Raw genomic sequence first — 18,844 nt, forward strand, 5'->3', positions numbered from 1 at the left:
CTAGGGAGCTGCTGCTGCTGACAGACACTGGCAAACACATCCCTTCTGTCTCTCTTGCAGTATTCATTCCACAGATACACCTTATAGAAATGCACAAAACTTTCATTGCCGCTTACAGTTATTGCTTCACTGGAATACCTTAAAACCTTTCAGGAAAAACTATTAATGCATGGATGAAAGACACCCAGAGTCAATATTTAGTGTGTCAAAAAAAATTGTAAGCCACTAGCTTAATAGAGGTCAATTTGTCCCAAAGACTTCCATAATTCCAAAAATAAATGCAGCCATATTTTACAATAAATAAACAAAACAAACAAACAAACAAAAAACAACCCCCCAAAAAAACCCAAACAAAAAACCAAAACCCATTCTTTGCACAAAACAAGTATTTGGATTAAAACAACAAAATCCAACAACAACAAAAAAACAAACCCAGACATATTTCCATGCCTAGCATTTGAAGCCTTCCGGACATGCAGAAAGCAATATCCTACTTAAACAGCATGGGGAGGTCAGAGGACCAAAAGATGCATAAATTATTTCAGTAGGAACAAGCAGGTTTTTGTTGGTTTTGTTGGCTTTTCCCACTTGCATAGGGCTTAGCTTTTAAGCAACACTTGCAGTCGTCTTTCAGCTCCATTCAGTGCTGTTGGTTACTTCTATTACCTCCATTTGTGTGTCAGAACTCCCCTAACGCAGGCTCTAGGAAGGACCTGACTGCACCAGAGGTTTTTGGCTCTGCAAACCTGCTCGGCAGTCTTAGGGTGAGCTGCATCTGTCAAAGGATCCTCTGCCCCAGGGAAATCAGGGACAGACTTCTGCAAGAAACTCTAATAAGCTACAACACAGCACTTGGGATCCCAACACAAAACAAGCTGTGTAGTTAGAGAATCATAGAATGGTTTGGGTTGGAAGGAACCTTGAAGATCATCCAGTTCCAACCCCCCTTATCACAAGCAGGGACATCTTCCACTAGACCAGGTCCATCCAACCTGGCCTTGAACACTGTCAGGGATGGGGCAGCCACTACTAAAGCTCCTGAAGTAGTAGTTGCTGGAGGCGTGATTAGCACATTTTGTCGTTCAGCCTGACACACAGTTATTTCCTTCTGAGTAGTTAGGCATTGATGAACAACCATATAGCCATAATATGGTTTACATGAAGCGACAGCAATATACATTCAGAAGTGAATCCTTCTCTCAATATTATTCAGCAACATGAAAAACAAGCAGCCAGCTTAAGCTGGTGAAGTAACATTCAAAGTCTGAGGGGATATGAATTACAGTGAAGAACGAATTTTACTTGCAAGTGAAGAGTCATGTGTAGGGTCGGGAGGCGGTTTATAATGGAAATGCTGTCAAAGCTTTAACTGTAACATAGCCATAAGAGTGTATAATTACCACTCATTTAACTCCTGAGAAGTCTGCGGGGGAGGGAACAAAAAAAAAAACCAAACCCAAAATACCCACCACCTTTACCTTTGTTCCAAGACAAATTGTTCCTCTGCTTCAGATCTGCTATAGCACTTCAATTTTACCTTAAGAATACAGTCCTGAGGTATTTAATTACCCTGTCAAGACCACTAAATGGTCTGGCACCATGCCCCTCTTTCTCAATCTTTGCTGACTGATAGCATCAGTAAACCTCACTATATTTAATTAAATCTCCACATGGGATCCCTTTTGCTACTCACTAGATCAATGTTCTTTAGTGCTGGAAAAAAAAAGGAAAAAAGAAATTGAGAAGGTAAGGAAGGTTTCTCTCACCTTCACAGCTCACTTGCCTTTGGTACTTCAACAGACTTTTACACAACTCACATATTTAATTAATCCCCACAGACATTAGTAAATGAAAAAATTAGTAAAAGAAGTGACACTACCAGAATTTTCCTCTACAAGTATCAGCAGTGAAGATAGGAACAATCTCAATTTATTACCTGCTGCACCAACTCAGAAATCAAAACTAGCATGTTTATTTTATCAGCATTTTGTTGTTTTCTATTGAGTGTACACAGCATTTTCAAGAGTACTATCACAGGTTCTTAGAGGTGGAGATCTTGAACACCCAAGTTAGAGGTTAAGTCCTTTAATATTAATCTTACTCTAAATCTAAGCAAAGGATCAAGGCAGCACATGAAACTGCATTGCATAATGCCCAGTTTTAAGGACACTCTACCTCAGAGGATGCTAATAAAGTTGTAGCACATTCCTCACTTCCAAGTCTAACCTTGCTGAACTGCAATTTCATCATATATAAAGCTGATAGTTCAGTATTCACTGTTCTACGCAGAAGCGATAACTAGCTCTTCTCAGTACACAGCTTTTTACAGCAGGACCTTTTTAACTAGATGATGATGGCAAAGTAGGACATCTGCTTATAAGCCAAGGATCTCGCCAAACTTCATTCCAACAGAAGTTGGCAAAATGTTTCATAAGCCTTTTACTTTTTTTTAGAATATATGTAGAGCTGGGAGGAGTGGGAAGAAAACCTAGATATTTAATACTTCAGATAAAATATTTCTTAAATCTCTAGTCCCCTGACAGGTGATAATTACCCATGTAAACACCCTAATAGTCCACCAGACTTAAAAGAGAAGGAACCTTACTAACTCTGATTTTTAAGAATGACTAGGCTAAGTAACGAACAGCTAGATAAACAATGCCTCTTATAAGAAATGGTAACTCCAAGGCCTTTAGCCTGCACAAAATATTTTCTTTCCCCTAACATGTATTTACATATATATGTATGTATCACCTCTTACACAGCTCTATGCCTGTTCAAGACAGGCCATTTGTCTGTCCACTTAAAGAATCTTACTGCATCTTCTTAATACAGAAGTCCCTTACACCACACTGAATCATTGAATGTTTTGAGCTGGAAGGTACTTTAAAGATCATTTAGTTCCAATCCCCTGTCATGGGCAGGGGCACCTTTCACTAGACCACGCTGCTCAAAGCCTCATCCAGCCTGGCTTTAAGCACTTCCAGGGTTGGGTTTCTTTTTGCTGTATGATTAGGATGAACAGAACCAAGTCTGGCAAGTAACATCTGTGTGTAACTTTTAGCAAGGCTCACCCTACAAGCAAATGTAAACCAAAACCTAGCAACTTAAAAAAATTTCTTCTGTCCTTTTACATATTTATGATTCAGTTCCTTTTAAGACAACTGGAGACCTACCTCAAGATGTCTTAGCAGACTAGGCAAGGCTGCTGGGGAGGATGGGGAGGAGAAGATGGCATGCTGCTGGCAGTCGAGACAGGCAGCGGTGGACCTGGGAAACAGGAATCCTCCTCAACACGTCTGGGATAGTGAGAGCAACTGCACCAGCTTTTCACAGCTCTGGCAGGTGTGAGGTAGACAGCAGTGGGCAGCCATAGCTGTCTTCGGTTCAGCCTGGGCTCTGCATCCTGGACTAGAGTCACCTGCCTTTTTCTGTCTTTGAGGATTTCTTAGGTAGAACTCATTAACTCACTTAAGAATTAATGGTGAAAACACAATGGTATGAATTCATCTCAGATCTGCATGATACCCTATCTGGTGGGGTAAACTATTTTCTTTGGAATATACTTCACAGTAAAACAGATCCAACTCCAAAATATACCCCAAGTTTGTAAATTCCCTCTTTTTATGCCTCATGTAACTAGAAACATTTGCGTAAGATGTTGTGGATGCTTATTTAACACTGTCTCTCCTACTTTCTGTTACTGCTTGCACAAATTAACATGACAGAATGAAAAGGAGGAGAAGAAATGCTTCCAATAGCAGGCTGCTCTGTCATCTATGTATTATTATTATTATTACTTGTTGCCTTTAATTTCTTATTGTAATAGAGGCAAGGGTTCATAAGGAGATGAGGATGCCTCTGTTAAGTGGACACAGATCTGTCATAGATCCTGGAATTCATTTTTGGCATTTTGCTTGGTCAAGGTTTACCTTAGTCTGGTTTTAATTCTGCAAACACAGACTGACATACAGAAGCCTCGTAGTGGCCAACGCCAGATGTTTCAGAATTAAGCGGGAAATGCTGCCTGAAGCTTCTAATTATATCTTAAGTAAAGCATGGATGTTGGAAAAGGGACTTCTACCTAAGAACTGAAATTAAAATGACACAAGGAAGAAGATGGTGATGGTATTGTTGATTTTTAGTGTGGCTTGTAAGTACAATTCTGAAAAGACAAAAGGGAGGACAAACAGGCTGGGTCAGAATTAGCTAAAAAGAGGAAAAAAGGAAATGGGAAGAGCAATCAGCAAATTACATAGTTTGTGCACACATTTGCTTTACTCATTCTGAGTAAGAGAATTCATGAGTTTCAAGTGAAGCCATAATGAGAGCTTTGTAGGTGAGTTCCAGGAAGTTATCTCAGGTACAGGACTCAAAACTTATCTGTGAAGTTCGAATATGGCCACTAAGTAGGGGTTAGTATGAAAACAGAGCTTGGGGGTACTCACAATATCTTGTTTCTGAATTTTGTGGAATCTGTGTGTTGCTGGTTGTACTTTCAAGTGACCTTTCTTGCATTCACTCACATCTTTGAAGTACATGAAATCAAAGGTTTGAGATGTCTTTTGGACACTGCAGAATATGAGGGAATTTGGCTAATTACCCAAAGCGGTTTTACTTTAGTTATAAGATGTTAATACAAACACTAACATGATGTGCCTTAATTATATAAAATAAAATACAATTTTCCAGTTAACCAATGAATTTGAGTCACATTTCCGAACCTGATTAAGGCACTATGAATATTTTGCCTCTACATCAATTTGAAATATTTGGCAGAGATCATAAGTTCAGAATGCAGAAGATGTCAATTCATAGTTATAAAATACCCATCTGACAGTATTATTGCGTATTTTTCTCTGTTTTGTACTAGCATTCTGCTCGCCACAGTAAGTGAAGGCATTTTTTTTCCTCTTACACCCTCTGGCATACAGTTGTTATTCAGCTAACTACTGGAATATGTTCTTTAAATAGCTGACCAGAAGATGACCTATAGACTAAAAGTCTGTGGAATCTGTTGCTCTACTTAGACAAATCAAACTAGTACTTAAAAAAGCAATAGGTAACACTATAGTAAGAAGTTATCTTAGCCTTATTTCTTATTTTGCCAAAGGGAAAAATTGGTGAATGAGTTGCATATGGTTCATGTAGTTCTAAGTCCCTGATTCTGAAGTTAATCCAAAACCACTCTTTCATTTTCTAGTGATATTAAATTTTGCAGCAAAGTGCTCCGTGACTGTAGCTGTCATGGTGAAAATGCTCCTATTCAGATAATCTCATACTAAGTTCACCTGTATCTTTCTAAGCTTTCCCTAGAGCAAGGGTAGGGGAGCCAATGAGGATTTTTGCTTTTCCAAGAAGAAGCCAGGCCAGCAAAAACAATGCACTGAATTTTCCTGCCACTATGTGCAAGTAAGTGGCTCTTATATGCTGTTTGCTCCTATCAGATTTCTCTATTTGGTAAGAACTGATCTTTGAAGGACAACTTAACTTAAACTATAAAAAGTCATGGGCAAGCAAGTGGGTAAGAAGACTAATCACTCCAGACAGAAATTTTCACTGGCTTTTAAATACAACAGAGTTGAAGTGCTTCTCAGCAACAGCTTCTTCCAAAAGAGAAGACAAAAAACATATACCTTTTCTAAGATACAACTTATTTTCACATTCAGGTTGAATAACTAAATTAAGTCCAAATTTCACAGGCTCCTTGCAACATAAATATAGCTGTCTACAACGTAAAAACCCCATAAATTATGCCACAGAGGGCACCTTATTGTATGTGTAGGTATACTGCTTTGCACAGAAAGAACATATATTCAATGACTAACAAGCTAGTACAGAAACAAGAGATCAGAGGTATGGTGTGACCCCAGTATAGACTGTCACACACATCAGGATGAGGACAACTCCCTCCGTGTGGGAATGCTCTCAAGTCACCCACAATATAAGGGTCCATCACCTAACCAGCAAAGTTCCTTCCAGTGTTATACATTAATGAGAAACAAGCATTTCTACAGAAGTCTCCAAAATGTACAGCCAGAACAAACATCTTCTGAAATCAAAATACCCACTAACATTGCGAGTATCCAACCATTTTTCATATGAAGGGATATTAAAAAATAGATGTCATCGAGATTGTTATAAGTTGGAAGTAGATCTATGGATTAGATTCAGAGTTTATCAAACTCCATTGGGTGACCTCTTCCACCCAGATGTTGCCCTCAGAGGCAGTGAAGGCCTCAGGCATCAACTTTAACTCTGCCCAGTATTGCCCCCAGCTCACCTGAAAAATACACAAATTACAAGGTGCCTCACAGTAGGCTCAGGATTTCTGTTGATTCAGGTAAAGGCAGACAGCTCTTGGCTAGTTGCCTTTCAAGTCACTGCCGCACAGACCTCCTCCTTTTAACAGCAGAAGCAACTGTACAACGTACAAATGCCTCTGTCTTAAAACATACTAGGAATCCACCCAGCCTCTGCCCCTTCTGCAGTGTGGAAGTAAAACCAGCCTCTTTAAACAGTCATGAAAACTCAACCTGAAACCTAACTTGTGCCCAAAAAGAAGAGTAAAAGAGAAGGGAGTAAAGCAGCTCTGTCCCTCAAATCACGTACGCTAACACTGAAAGCTTCTCCTGGAGTTAACTGAGCTGAATGTAGGTAGCTAGATACAGAGATTTACCTGTAACATGAACAAGCAACACTTACAGATATATTTTCTAACTAAACAAATAGTCTTTATTTTGTTGAAGAGGTCCTCATTTTAGCTTGTGACAGCTGAGATGTTCCAGGTTTTCTTTAGCTAAGGACATTTCAGGCACAAATCCCTGAGAAATTACACATAAACTTTAATCTCACTACAAGGGTCTCTGGTGGTGTTCACAACCTACAATTCTATTTTCATGTCCTGGGAAGGCAGGAAAGGAAAAGTATCATTATCACCACCCACATCTGTATACTCTATTTTCACTTCTCCCCCCAACCCAGACTTTTTTTTTTTTTTAACAAGTGATTTTTAGTTGCAGAAATACAGTTACTGTGTTAATTATTTAGCAAGGTGAACAAAGATTAAGAATTCATATACCGGCAACAAAGTCAGTCACTGGAAATCCGCTTACAGGATCATTTTGGTTTGGGAGACCTGGCTTGATTTTGATTCTCTATAACATCCTTTTTTACCTGGCTAGATATAGTTACCAGAACTTCCAAATTTCTACTCTGGACAGATGCTTTTTCATTTGTCCAAATCACGACACTAAATGCAAAGATACCATGTATCTGCAATACTACTGCAACACAAACCCATTCCCTTTCTCACCACCCAAAAGACAACTTCAAAGAACCTGGAACATGAGAAGATTTTCCTCCATTTTCCCCCAGAGCAGAAAATGGGAGAGACTGCCTGGGAGCAAGAAGTCTGCCAGAAGCACATAGGGAGCTTTCTGCAGCAAGGCATTTATCCATGTATTTAATTCATTGTTATTGTGAGTCATGACTCATCATTTGTTAAACAGTAGCATTTAAGTTTCAAATTGTGTAATCCACTTCATTAAAACTGATGAATCCAGAACCAGTAGGGCACTCTACCATGACTACTGCTACCTTATTTTTGTCTCAATCATTTTTAAGTGGCTCTACACTGCTTTTTAAGTTTAAACCTTTTTAGAGGTGAGCTTTATCTTATGGTTCAAACATGATCCTCTGCTGAAGGGCAGCCACAATCCAAGCAATCAGCTAGCAAATCCTGATGTTTAATGACAAAAGATAGTCTGGTTGAATATTGATGGCCTTCAGGCACATACACCTGCTAAACACGTTCAAAACTCTGCATGACCGGATTTATTTTATTTTATTTCATCTCCTCTTTCTCAAACTTTCAGAGCTCAAACAATTGCTCAAGTGAGTATCCTCACTCTTTTCATAATGGATCAGGACAGTAGATGAGAACAAATAATTCAAGATTTCTGCTTTTAGAAATTCTAGAAACTGAATTCAGTAAGCAAGAGATGAAGCAGCTACAAACAGAAAAAAAACAAACAGGGGTCCCAAACATGAGCTGTAGAGCCCTAGAAGTCCAATAATTTATATTACCAAAGGACTTGTTTTAGCATTTCATTTTAAGGATTTGTAAGAGAAACAAGATACTAGCAACCTAGAAAATGAATTATTAGTAAATTATACAATTACTAAGAAAGCAGAAAGCACATAGTGCAGTGTTCAGACTATATACAACATTGCATTTCTGTAACTAAGGCATACAACACAATTCCTCAGTTAAAACAATTCCAAGCTCACACCTAAAACGTTAAGTGCATTAAAAAAAAGAAAGAAATTTTCTATAAATCATAATCTAACTAAACCTAAACAGACTACAAAGGACTAACCATCTGTTACATAACATCTCAGTCTATTTCACTGACATTAGCAGAATGATTAAGTTACACTTGGAAAGAGAAAACAAATCATGTATCTGATCAACAGTAAGTCAAAGCATTTCAGTTTCTTTAAATCATAATTAACACTACGTACTTTTATAGTTTTAGTTTGAAGTCTCAATCCATTCAGAGTATTGATAGCTTTTTCAGCATCCTTCGGTTCCACGTAGTTCACAAAACCATAACCCAAGCTCTGTCCTGATTAAAGAGAAAAATGATCATTAGTATTGCAAATGCTATGAAACAAGTAATAGTGTTTAACACACATACAGACACACTGACCATATATTGTTTATATTAAAGACAGCATCTGCCCCAGATAGAGTGTCAAAGGCTCACAACACTGAATTTTTCCAGCAAGGTTAGTGATTTTTTAACTAGCTTCCTTTGTTACCATGGACCACCCTATGTTCAACACAGAAATGGCTAAGGCAGTTTAGTGAAAGACTTAAAAATTGCTATGCAAAGCAGGTTCAGGAGTTTGTTGTGATCTGTTAAGAGACTAGAGGCAGTTCAGGAACTTCAAGGGTAAGACAGCATCAAAAATCCACTACTAAATTTGGACCTTTAATTGAACATAGTGTAATGGCAAAATTCTGGACCAGTGCTTAAAACCAAGTGCACTTCAAATACACCACAGTAACATAATTTCAGCAAAATCTGAAGCTGAATTTCTGCAGATGTTGTTCACAAACTAAACAGACCCTCTCAGCAACAAGAATTTGCTCATTGTGCTCCTATATTCAGAACAACTGGTACAAGTAACTGGTCATGAGCAAAACACCATCCAAAGACGAAACATTTTCAGATTCTTTTAGTATCGGTAATTCAGATGACAGATGAACAAAACATTTTTAATTGTTTAATAAAAAGCCCATCACTACTGACACTCATAACTTTGTACAACCACAAGAGGACACCACCACCACAGCCTCCAAAGCTATCCCCATTCATCCCAATCTCCTCCTCAAAACAGCACACATGAACACAAATGAATTGGCTAGATGAAGCAACCAACACGTCAATATTTGCAAGCTATTAATAAAACCATCCACCCAAACATAAATGGAGGAAGTTCTGAGCAACATGCTCTAGACCACCCTACTCTGAGCAGATCTGGTCGACACGATCTCAGAAGTGCCTCTGATCTCAGCAATTTTGTGTTTCTATAGCAAACTATATTGAAATAAGCAAAAGCATTTCTGTATTCGTTTGCAGCTCTAGCTAGATATAGCTAAGTTTCTTATTTTAGAAGTGCCTTTTCCCTTATTAGTTCGATTATAGAGCAATAATTTCTGTACTTGTTGTCTCCATCACTCCCGATGTCTGCAGAAAATCTTTCCACCAGCGTCTCCAAAAAGGAGCAAGATAAAGGAGTGTCTTTTGGTGCACGGCTTTTAATCTTATCTCCGAACACAGAAATGCTGACCTTTGGCATCAGTAATCTCCTAGGAATGAATTTAAACCACAACCTTAAAAAATGTCAATCTCAAAAAGAAATCTAGTTCATGTAAGATGTTTCAAATACACTACCCACAAATTCAGAGTGAACAGAAAAAGATGTGCAGAAATTGTTTCTACTGCCCCTGTGTTCACACAGTCTGTTTTGTACATTGAAACCACTCAGACCACTACAGGCAAAAAACATATCAGCTATTACAAAGGACAGCATTCATGCTGGGTTCTTCATGAGACATCCTAGTTTTTAAACTTGATGAGTATTAGCAGCCTAGGCTATGAAGTTGCACAAAATCCAGTAATTTGTTCAGGACAAGCTTGAACTGGTTTCTACAGGTTTACTCTGCAAATCTGCAATTAAAAAAAAGCTTTCACTATAAGGCTGGTGAAACACTAAGGCAGGCCACCCATGGAGTTTGTGAAGTCTCTACTCCTGGATTCTGACTGGATGCGGTCCTGGGCAACCTGCTCAGGGAAAACCTGCTTGAGAAAGAGGAGTTGACTAGATTATCTCTGTAAGTCCCTTCTGCTCTGAGTGTTTCGTGAACGATTTGTTTTCTTTCATTTGGACTACTATGCAAAATTCAAAGGTGTTCAGATCTGACATTCCAAAGGCTTTACATTTGCAACGGTTATGGCAGAACTTTTCAGAGACTGACATTCTGCCTAAAGATTAGTGGTTCAGTAACACATTATCAAAAAATTCAGAGTCAAAAATCACTTTCTTCACAGAAGCTCCTAAGAAAGATGAATTTTGGCTCCCAGTAAGAAATACAAATAATTGGAAGTTGAACCTGATTTCTGGAAACAGATGCTCAAGGGACTGCTCTTCAGTATTCCAGCTTGTGTTAAGGGAAGATTCTTGTTTAAGAGGTTTGCCAGCTCATATGCAGATGGCTAAGTTTTAGAAAACCCAGACAAGCATTTCACAAAATGAGGTAGAAGCAGCTATTTCAACTGACCCATCAGAAACTCCAGTTATTGCAAAGTATGTCTGACAGCTGGTGGTATTTCTCAACTGGTGGGGAAGTGCCAACTGGGTTACAAAAAGTTGGAAGCTCAGTTTTTCCTAAGTGTTTTCCTGATGTACAGGACTTCAGTCAAAACTTACACTAGTACCACTGTAGCTGTAGAAACCAGAGAGAAGTCCCACCTGATTGTGGATTTCAGATGGAGAAAGAGCAGCAGAGCAACAGCACAAAAATTTTACTCAAGGAGAGACACCTGACCAGTCTAAGTTCTCCTTCTGTGCAGCTTTCCCCCCCTTCCTCAACATCCAAACCTTCTGCTTTCAAGACAAAGTAGAGGTTTGATGCACTTAAACCAATTCAGCCAGCATTTACAATACCTAAAAAGGAGGAACTTCATTTAGTAACTGTGATGGCTAATTTGTAGTGCCTGAAGCCAAGGTTTAAACTAAACACTAACAAGAAACAGCTTTGGACTTCAGCATCTCTGCTTCTTCTACACAAAACTCCCTTTGCCAAGACAGTAATCTCATGTAGAACACACACTTTTTTCCAAGTCTAGTGACAAAGTAGATCATGTCTGAGTCCTTGACGGGGTGATGGAAGAAAGAAGATAACTGTAGCTGTCTACAAGTTAAACTTCACATTTAAATGCTATTATTTACGGCTCCATAAGGCTCTTGCCTCATCTCTGTTTTTCCAATTTGTGCTTAATGACACTACAGTCTGAAAAACCTCTGACATCTCTCCAGATTAGCTGTCCTGGTACTCAAATATTACATGTTTTGGTATTATGACTATTCAGTTTAGCCTCTCCTAGATCTTCAAAATTATGGCCTACTCAATCTCAATACAAACAAGAGACTATCTGTGCATATCAGCTATTTATTCCATAATTCAGACCTATAAACAGTATTGTTTAGCTTATCCTAATGAAAGGAGTGACTGCAAATTCTTTTTTTTTTTTTTTTTTTTTTGCAAGTTATTACTCATGCCAGTAAAAACATTCACCACCTTCAAGTGGAACACTGCTTATTTACAGATGTGAGCAATACTTCTGAAGTTACGTGCTCAATCTATCAGTTTTGCAGCTTCTCCTCAATAGTTCTTGTGGCTATGTCACAACACTGCTTAAGGCCATTTCTGTACACTTTCTACCAGATTTTATGGTTGGAATAATAGATAATGTGGTGTAGAATAAAACAACAACTAAGTGATTGGTAAAAAGAAATCTGAAGTAGACAAGCTAAACTGACAAAATGATCTGGATGAATGAGGAAAAACAGTTTTGACATCAATTCTGCTTCAACAAAACTGATAAAGAAAAAAAAAACCCCACATAGAACTGCATCCCACAAGCCTGGTAAGACAGCAAAGGACTTAAAGCAAAGTTTTTGAAAGGATCTGAAAGTTCATGAACTACAGTTTGTATTTTACATAACCAACACTTGCAACGAAGTCAAATTCAAGCGTAAGTGGCAGAAAATCCTTTGTCAGGCATCTCTCAATCTAGCCATGCTTTATTTATCAGGTGAGTCACTACTAATGTTCAATCTCTAAGTATGTTTGCTATGAGAAAAACTGAAAAGCACTATGCTACTCACTTTAATAGGGGAAACTTTCATTTATTTTTCAAGTTTATGAGCTTCATAAATATCACTTGACCACCATATATGATGACACAAATTAAAGTAATTTATCACATACTGCCAACTTTTCAGTATTTTTGTTAATGCATAGAATGGACTATGAGAAGAGTGGGGCAAACACTAATTTCAAACAATTTAATTCTAATGCACAGTCTCTAACAATAGTTATCAGAACAAGAATAACAAACTAGTTCCACACTGCTGTTTCACAAGTTTACTATAAACAAAGCCTATTTAAAATACTGTGCACAGCTGTAAAAGCCTGAAGAAAATCCTCTCCTATATAGTATTCATACAAAGTCCCAAATGGATGCTGTCCACAGGAAGTGGTCATACCAAGTAGCTATGGTTAGGAGCAGTGTTTGTTAATGCCATTCTTCATGCTTTAAAGTAGCAGCAACATGCCTTAAAGCAGAAAAAAGCCCTTTATTAGAATTAGTAAAACTACATTGTCCTTCTTCTGGCAACAAGAACATTCAACTTCCTGAATACAAATAATCAGGCTCTAGAACTGAGGGAAAGGACTACTTGGTTATTTCCAGCAACTGCTTCAACATCTTGAAGTAGACAGATTATAGCAGTCCTGTTGCAAGAACTGGGTTTTAGAAGTGAAAATCATGATGAAGACTTAGGCTGGACTACAGGAGATGTGTCACAAGTGAAGAAATAAAAAAAAAAAAAAAAAAAAAAATCAAGAAACTTAACTAGGTGTCCTGAGGCATCCCCCAGTCCAGTGATGGGAGACCAGCTAGTGAGACCTGTCACATAAGACTACAGATTGCTCCAGAAAAGACATTAAGACATTATCAAGTCAGAGCACAGAGCAACATGTCACCTGTCTTCCTACCGGATACTGTAGTTTAAAGGTTTCACTTGAGCTGTATTTAGTGTCAAAGTGGACTTCATCTCCCCCATTTGAATGGGGAACTTGACATCACTTGCTTCTTGCAGTCTCTGCTGCCATTCTCAGCTGCACACACACCTTTCTCTTTGTAAGCAATTTAAAGATCATATATCCTGATTATAACATGAGGCACAATCTTTCGACTAGATTCAAATAAAGCATTCACTTTGAAAAGCTGGTTGTGTCTCCTTGCTATTGTCTGTCTACTGGCTGACAGTTTTTAGGGATGGACTGCTAGCAGTGATTACGTGTCCATGGCGTCGATTTATGCCTCAATTGGACTGAAGGCAGCACCTGTTAAAGACAAGTGCAGAATAACGTAACACAGACTTTACACTCCCTAGATTACCATCTCTTAGTACTTGTTCTTCCCAAATAATTTTTACTGTGTCTAAGCTTCCTGTTTCTCTAGGAAATCCATAACTTATTTCCAAACAATAATTAAGCTACACTGGAACGTAAGATAAACTGAAAGACATTACAAACTACATCATCTACCTCCACCAAGGCTGCTTTCTTCTTTCCAGCAAACATACATTGAGATTCTACGATACACAGAAGTTACATAAACAGCTGAACCAGGCCATTTAGCCCAACCACACCAGGCCAACAATTAAGATGTTTTACAGTCTCTTCTCTCAATCTCCCTGGAAAGTAGGATGGCCAGCAACTTATCTTGCAAGAAAAAAAGTATACTCACAAACATTAGTTTTCTTCCTTTCTCTCTTTGGAAGCAGCTAGAACAGCCACAACTTATTAAAGCTTTAATATACCTGCCACATAACAGCCATATTCCTTCATTCTGCACTTCCAAAAAGGAATGAAAGGACAAGAGCCTTTAGATCAGACAGCTTCCTTGAAGGTCAAGTTAAAGAGATCCTCTCCCTTTGACTATTATAACCATAGATCTGGAAAACAGTTGGAAGTAAGCAAACAAGTGGGACTACACCATGTAACAAGAGAAAACTTTAAACGGAGTGATACACCAGCATCTTTGTGTAGCTGCTCCCTTTTGCAGTGGCCAAAGAATGATAGTCTATTTTAGAACAGACACTGGAGTGCAGAACTGCTGTAAAATGACTGTTATGTTTTCAACCTATGAGCTACCAAAGTTTCAGAAGAAATATTCCCTGAAACCTGCAGGTGTTGAAGAACCAAGAATAAATGCTATTTCAGACAAGTGCAAAAGGCAGCTGATGAGGCTCTCTACAGACAGACGTGAGCACTCTCATGTTCATAAGCTCTTGTCCTTCAACTATCCCACTGCCTCTTGGAGGGACAACACAGCAAGGACATAAGCAGCCCTTATCAGGGCAATCCCAAGCACAAACACAGGCTGGGTGATTAACAGATTAGAAGCAGCCCTGAAGAGAAAGACATGTGGATATTGATGACAAGAAGCTCAACATCACCCATCAATAAGTGCTCACAGTCAATGCGTGGCTCAAAACCAACAATATGCTGCATCAACAGAAGCATGACCAGCAGGTCAAGGGAAATGATTCTTCCCACCTCTACTCTGTTCTTGCGAGACATCACCTGGAAAGCTGCATCCAGCTCTGGGACCTCCAACAAAAGAGAGACCTGGAGCTGTTGGAACAAGTCTAGAGGAGCCCATGAAAATGATCTGAGGGCTGGAGCACCTCTACTATAGAGAAAGGCTGAGAGAGTTGGGCTAGTTCAGCCTGGGGAAAAGAAGGTTCAGGGGAGACCTTCTTGCAGCCTTCCAGTGTCTAAAGTGGGTTTACAAGAAAACTGGAGAGGGACTTTTTACTAGGGCATGTATTGATAGGACAAGGGGGAATGGCTTTAATTTGAAAGAAGGTAGATTTAGATTTAGATCAGGAAGAAGTTCTTTACTGTGAGGGTGGTAAGACAATGGCACAGGTTGGACAGAGAAGTTGTGGCTGCCTCATCCCTGACAGTGTTCAAGGCCAGGTTCAATCATCCAGGTTGGATGATACTTTGAGCAATCTGGTCTAGTGGAAGATGTCACTGCTGATGGCAGAGGGGATGGAACCAGATGATCTTTTAAGGTCCCTTCCAACCTATTTTATGATTACAACAAAGTTCAGTCACCTGAACTGTGCAATCCTGTTAACAGGAGCTCACCCAAAAGTGTTCAAATGTCATGTACAATCTGTTATGCCTTAAAAGAAAGGCTTGAAAGGTAGACCAGTACAAACTGTAACTTAACAGATGCTAAGTAAGCCCTCTAAAAAAGCTACTTCTGAAATACTGTGAGAACTATATCATACAGGAAAAGTCCCTGTGAGGTTACAAATGCACAATGACCTTAAGTGCTGCATTTCACCACTCCTGAAAGAACATATTGCTTTCTGTGTAACATCATGATTAGAAAGCATCTCATTAGTACATTAGTTATATTTCATGACTGATTAAAGCATTTTGGTAATTTATTTCAGCTTTTCTACATGTTTTTTTTTTGGGTAGAAACATTAAGCCTAACCCCAGAAATTACTGGCCAATATCAAGTCTACTTATCTTGTGCTCTTGGAGTCTCCTGAAGTTTTGAAGTCAGTTGTCTAGTGAATCTGTATCCTCATGATTCTCCTCTCTAAATTGCTACTGCTGAAGGAAATCTTCCTACATACATGATTGTGAAATGCTTATCTTCCCAAAATCCAGAGCCAATACTGTACAACCATTTTTGATTGAGCACACAGCTAGTATTTTTTCAGCACTACTCCATGAATATACAATGATATTACTGCTGAATAGCCAAGACGTGCTGAAGCAGCAGCAACTTCAGAAGAGGTTCCACTTGCTGCTTTTCTTCCTGGGGATAACTCCTTGCATTATTTCCACATGCTCTCCCTACTGCCGTGAACCACAACACTGGCCTATGAACAATGCGGCAAGATGCCTGTGAAATTTTGGCACACCCACCACACGAGGGAGTCCTTGGCTGCTGTTTTCCTCAGAGCTATGGAATACCCAATGCAAGGGCTGAGCAAGCTACTTTTTGGAAGTAGATTCTTGATTAAACTACCAGAGTACCCAGCTAATCCTGCATCTTGCCTGGAATTCTTAAACATTCTTGCAAGGTCTGATTCCTTTCCATGTGGTTGACAATTTGAGGCATTCACTTTTTCTTGGAGGGGGGAAAAAAAAAAAAATCAAAAGAGCCAAGCAAATATTACAGGCAGCTGAGGCCTCAATCTTTTCAGCATGTAGTCAACTTCTTATAAGGTAAGACTGAATTATTTCTGTGAAACAAACTAGTTCATTAAGGAGCAAGTAGGGCTAGGTTTGTAAGTTCCACCTTTCTTTCTCCACTTATGTCCTTAACAGGTAAAAGGAATATAAGAGAAGCAGCTCCACTGAGTGCTATCAGTGCTAATTCTTAGAAGAAAAAGAACCCAAACCTATCATTCAATTTCTAATTATCATCCTGATAGGCATGTTAAATAAAAAGCAAAACACCCCAGAAGAATACTTGCATTTGGTTAATAACACATCCGAAAACTAATTTGTATCACTAAGCTATAAAACCAGTTTCATGGTCTAGTACAAAAATTTACCACAAGCACACACTAAACATTCTTTGGAAAATTAAAAGTCTCAATAGCAAATAACACATTCACACATTCCACAGAGGGCAATCAAAAACTGTGAAGATAAGCAGGCATTTAAAAAAAAAAAGTATTTTCTACAATACAGTCATTGATATCACTATAGTGACATTTCCGTATAGTGACATTTCAGGCTACTTCAACTTCTGCAAAGAGATTTTACTGCAAAATAATAAAGGAATATAACCAGCAAGACCTACAGTATCACACAAGTTCTAAAAATGCTTATCTTCCAAAAAAGTTACACCATTTGCATCAATATATGACAGTGAACAACATACTTCTCAGGTTAAGTAATAAAGTCTAGGGGCTGAAACTTAATGTCTGTAGTCTGCAGGAAAAAAAAAGTATGAAATCTAGCAGACTGAGGACCTTATTTTTTATAGTTTAATTTCACCTACATAAGTTGTCTTCAGTGCTTTGCTCCTTGAATATCTGTCAGCCAGTTCCTGATCTAAAGATGAGTCCAAACTATTTACAATAAGCTAAGAATAACTTTATTTAAAGCTGTGTTTATTAAATATGTTTAATTATTTAAGACCTACTAAAGTATGGTAAGAACAATTCAGCTTCCCGTCTTTGTGAACATAACCAAATCCAACTTCACAGCAAGCTGAGGGGAGGCTTTATTCTGACTTTCATTATCCTTAAGTTGCACACTGGTGGAAAAATGCAGTTAAAATAAACACACATGACAATATTACAAGCCTATATACAAAAGCTTTTGTTTGAATTCATCTCGGGGACCCATGTAATTTCACATAGTCTCCTACAATTTGAGTTAAAACGCATTCCCTAATCAGCAGATAAAAACAGAAGTGGTATCACGCAAAAGACAGTGTTATGTTAAGATCAACCTAAACACTGCAGGCAGGCACAGCCTAGTGTCCTGAAGGCAAGCTAATGTGGCCATGGGGAAAATCACAGCACGTCTGACCTCTAGTCCAACCTCAGGAGCATGAAAAGTTCGATACAGTTTCAGATATCAGAGTAAACCAACCCTTTTGACTGTCTGGATCTACACATAGGAATGCTGTACAATATGCTAGGGTGATCCTCCTGAGAAACAAGCCCATGGAGTTGGTGCCAGTTCTTTTTCAAAGAAGTTACTGCATCTTCATTAAATCACCATTGTCAACTGTGCTTTATTTAAGCCATCAAGATTACCACAATATTATTTTGATACTGAATAAGGCTAGAAGCACACATCCCATCATGCAAATAATTCAACTGTAGAACTGTACCTAGCTACCTATATAGCTATTGTCTCTCTAACAAGAAGGGCTAAAGCAATAAGCACAGAATACCAGTGTTGCTTTCTTCCCATTTTAACATAAAAATCACTGTTCAAGTTACAGTCCTTTAATATTTGCATTGAAGCCTGACCTGCATTTTAAAAGCAGTGTCAGCAAAATGAGGCATGAGCCACAGAGCAATCGCCAATTTAACTGCAGTTTGCTTATAGTTCCAGTAGATGGGCTCTATTCACTGAACACTCATAACTCATACACCATTGAGGCAGCAAGCTCAAGGCAGCAATCTAGAAAAGCTGTGATCACGACTAGATCTCTCTATTTGATACTTTGATGCCTCTTTCCCCCAAACCCAGTTCCGGAGCTACTGCTCAAAAAAGTTGAAGACTGAATGAAAAGGATCAAACACTGTTCAAAGTGCTTGACAGTTTATCCTGCCATACAGTTACAAGAATGTATCTATAACTAAACAGCCATAAATAGAGCTATAAGCTATTTCTTTCAGGAAGAGAAAGTGACACTTCATCTCAGCCAGGTTCAACTCTACCCTTTTACTAAATCAGTCCCACTCTCTTGCTTACATC

At 38.7% G+C, this 18,844-nt stretch overlaps 1 protein-coding gene across 7 annotated transcripts in view; it reads right to left on the reverse strand.

Moving 5' to 3' along the window:
• ELAVL2 (ELAV like RNA binding protein 2) overlaps positions 1-18,844 on the reverse strand; it is a 52,174-nt gene that overhangs the window by 19,231 nt on the left and 14,099 nt on the right. For all 7 annotated transcript variants that reach the window (XM_080637937.1, XM_080637936.1, XM_080637939.1 and 4 more), the window contains one exon: positions 8,527-8,630. In XM_080637937.1, coding sequence (XP_080494063.1) covers positions 8,527-8,630 — 104 coding nt within the window. The remainder of the gene's footprint in view (positions 1-8,526; positions 8,631-18,844) is intronic.

This window comes from Psittacula echo (assembly GCF_963264785.1).
Source record: "Psittacula echo genome assembly, chromosome: Z".
In the NCBI taxonomy this organism is placed as follows: domain Eukaryota; kingdom Metazoa; phylum Chordata; class Aves; order Psittaciformes; family Psittacidae; genus Psittacula; species Psittacula echo.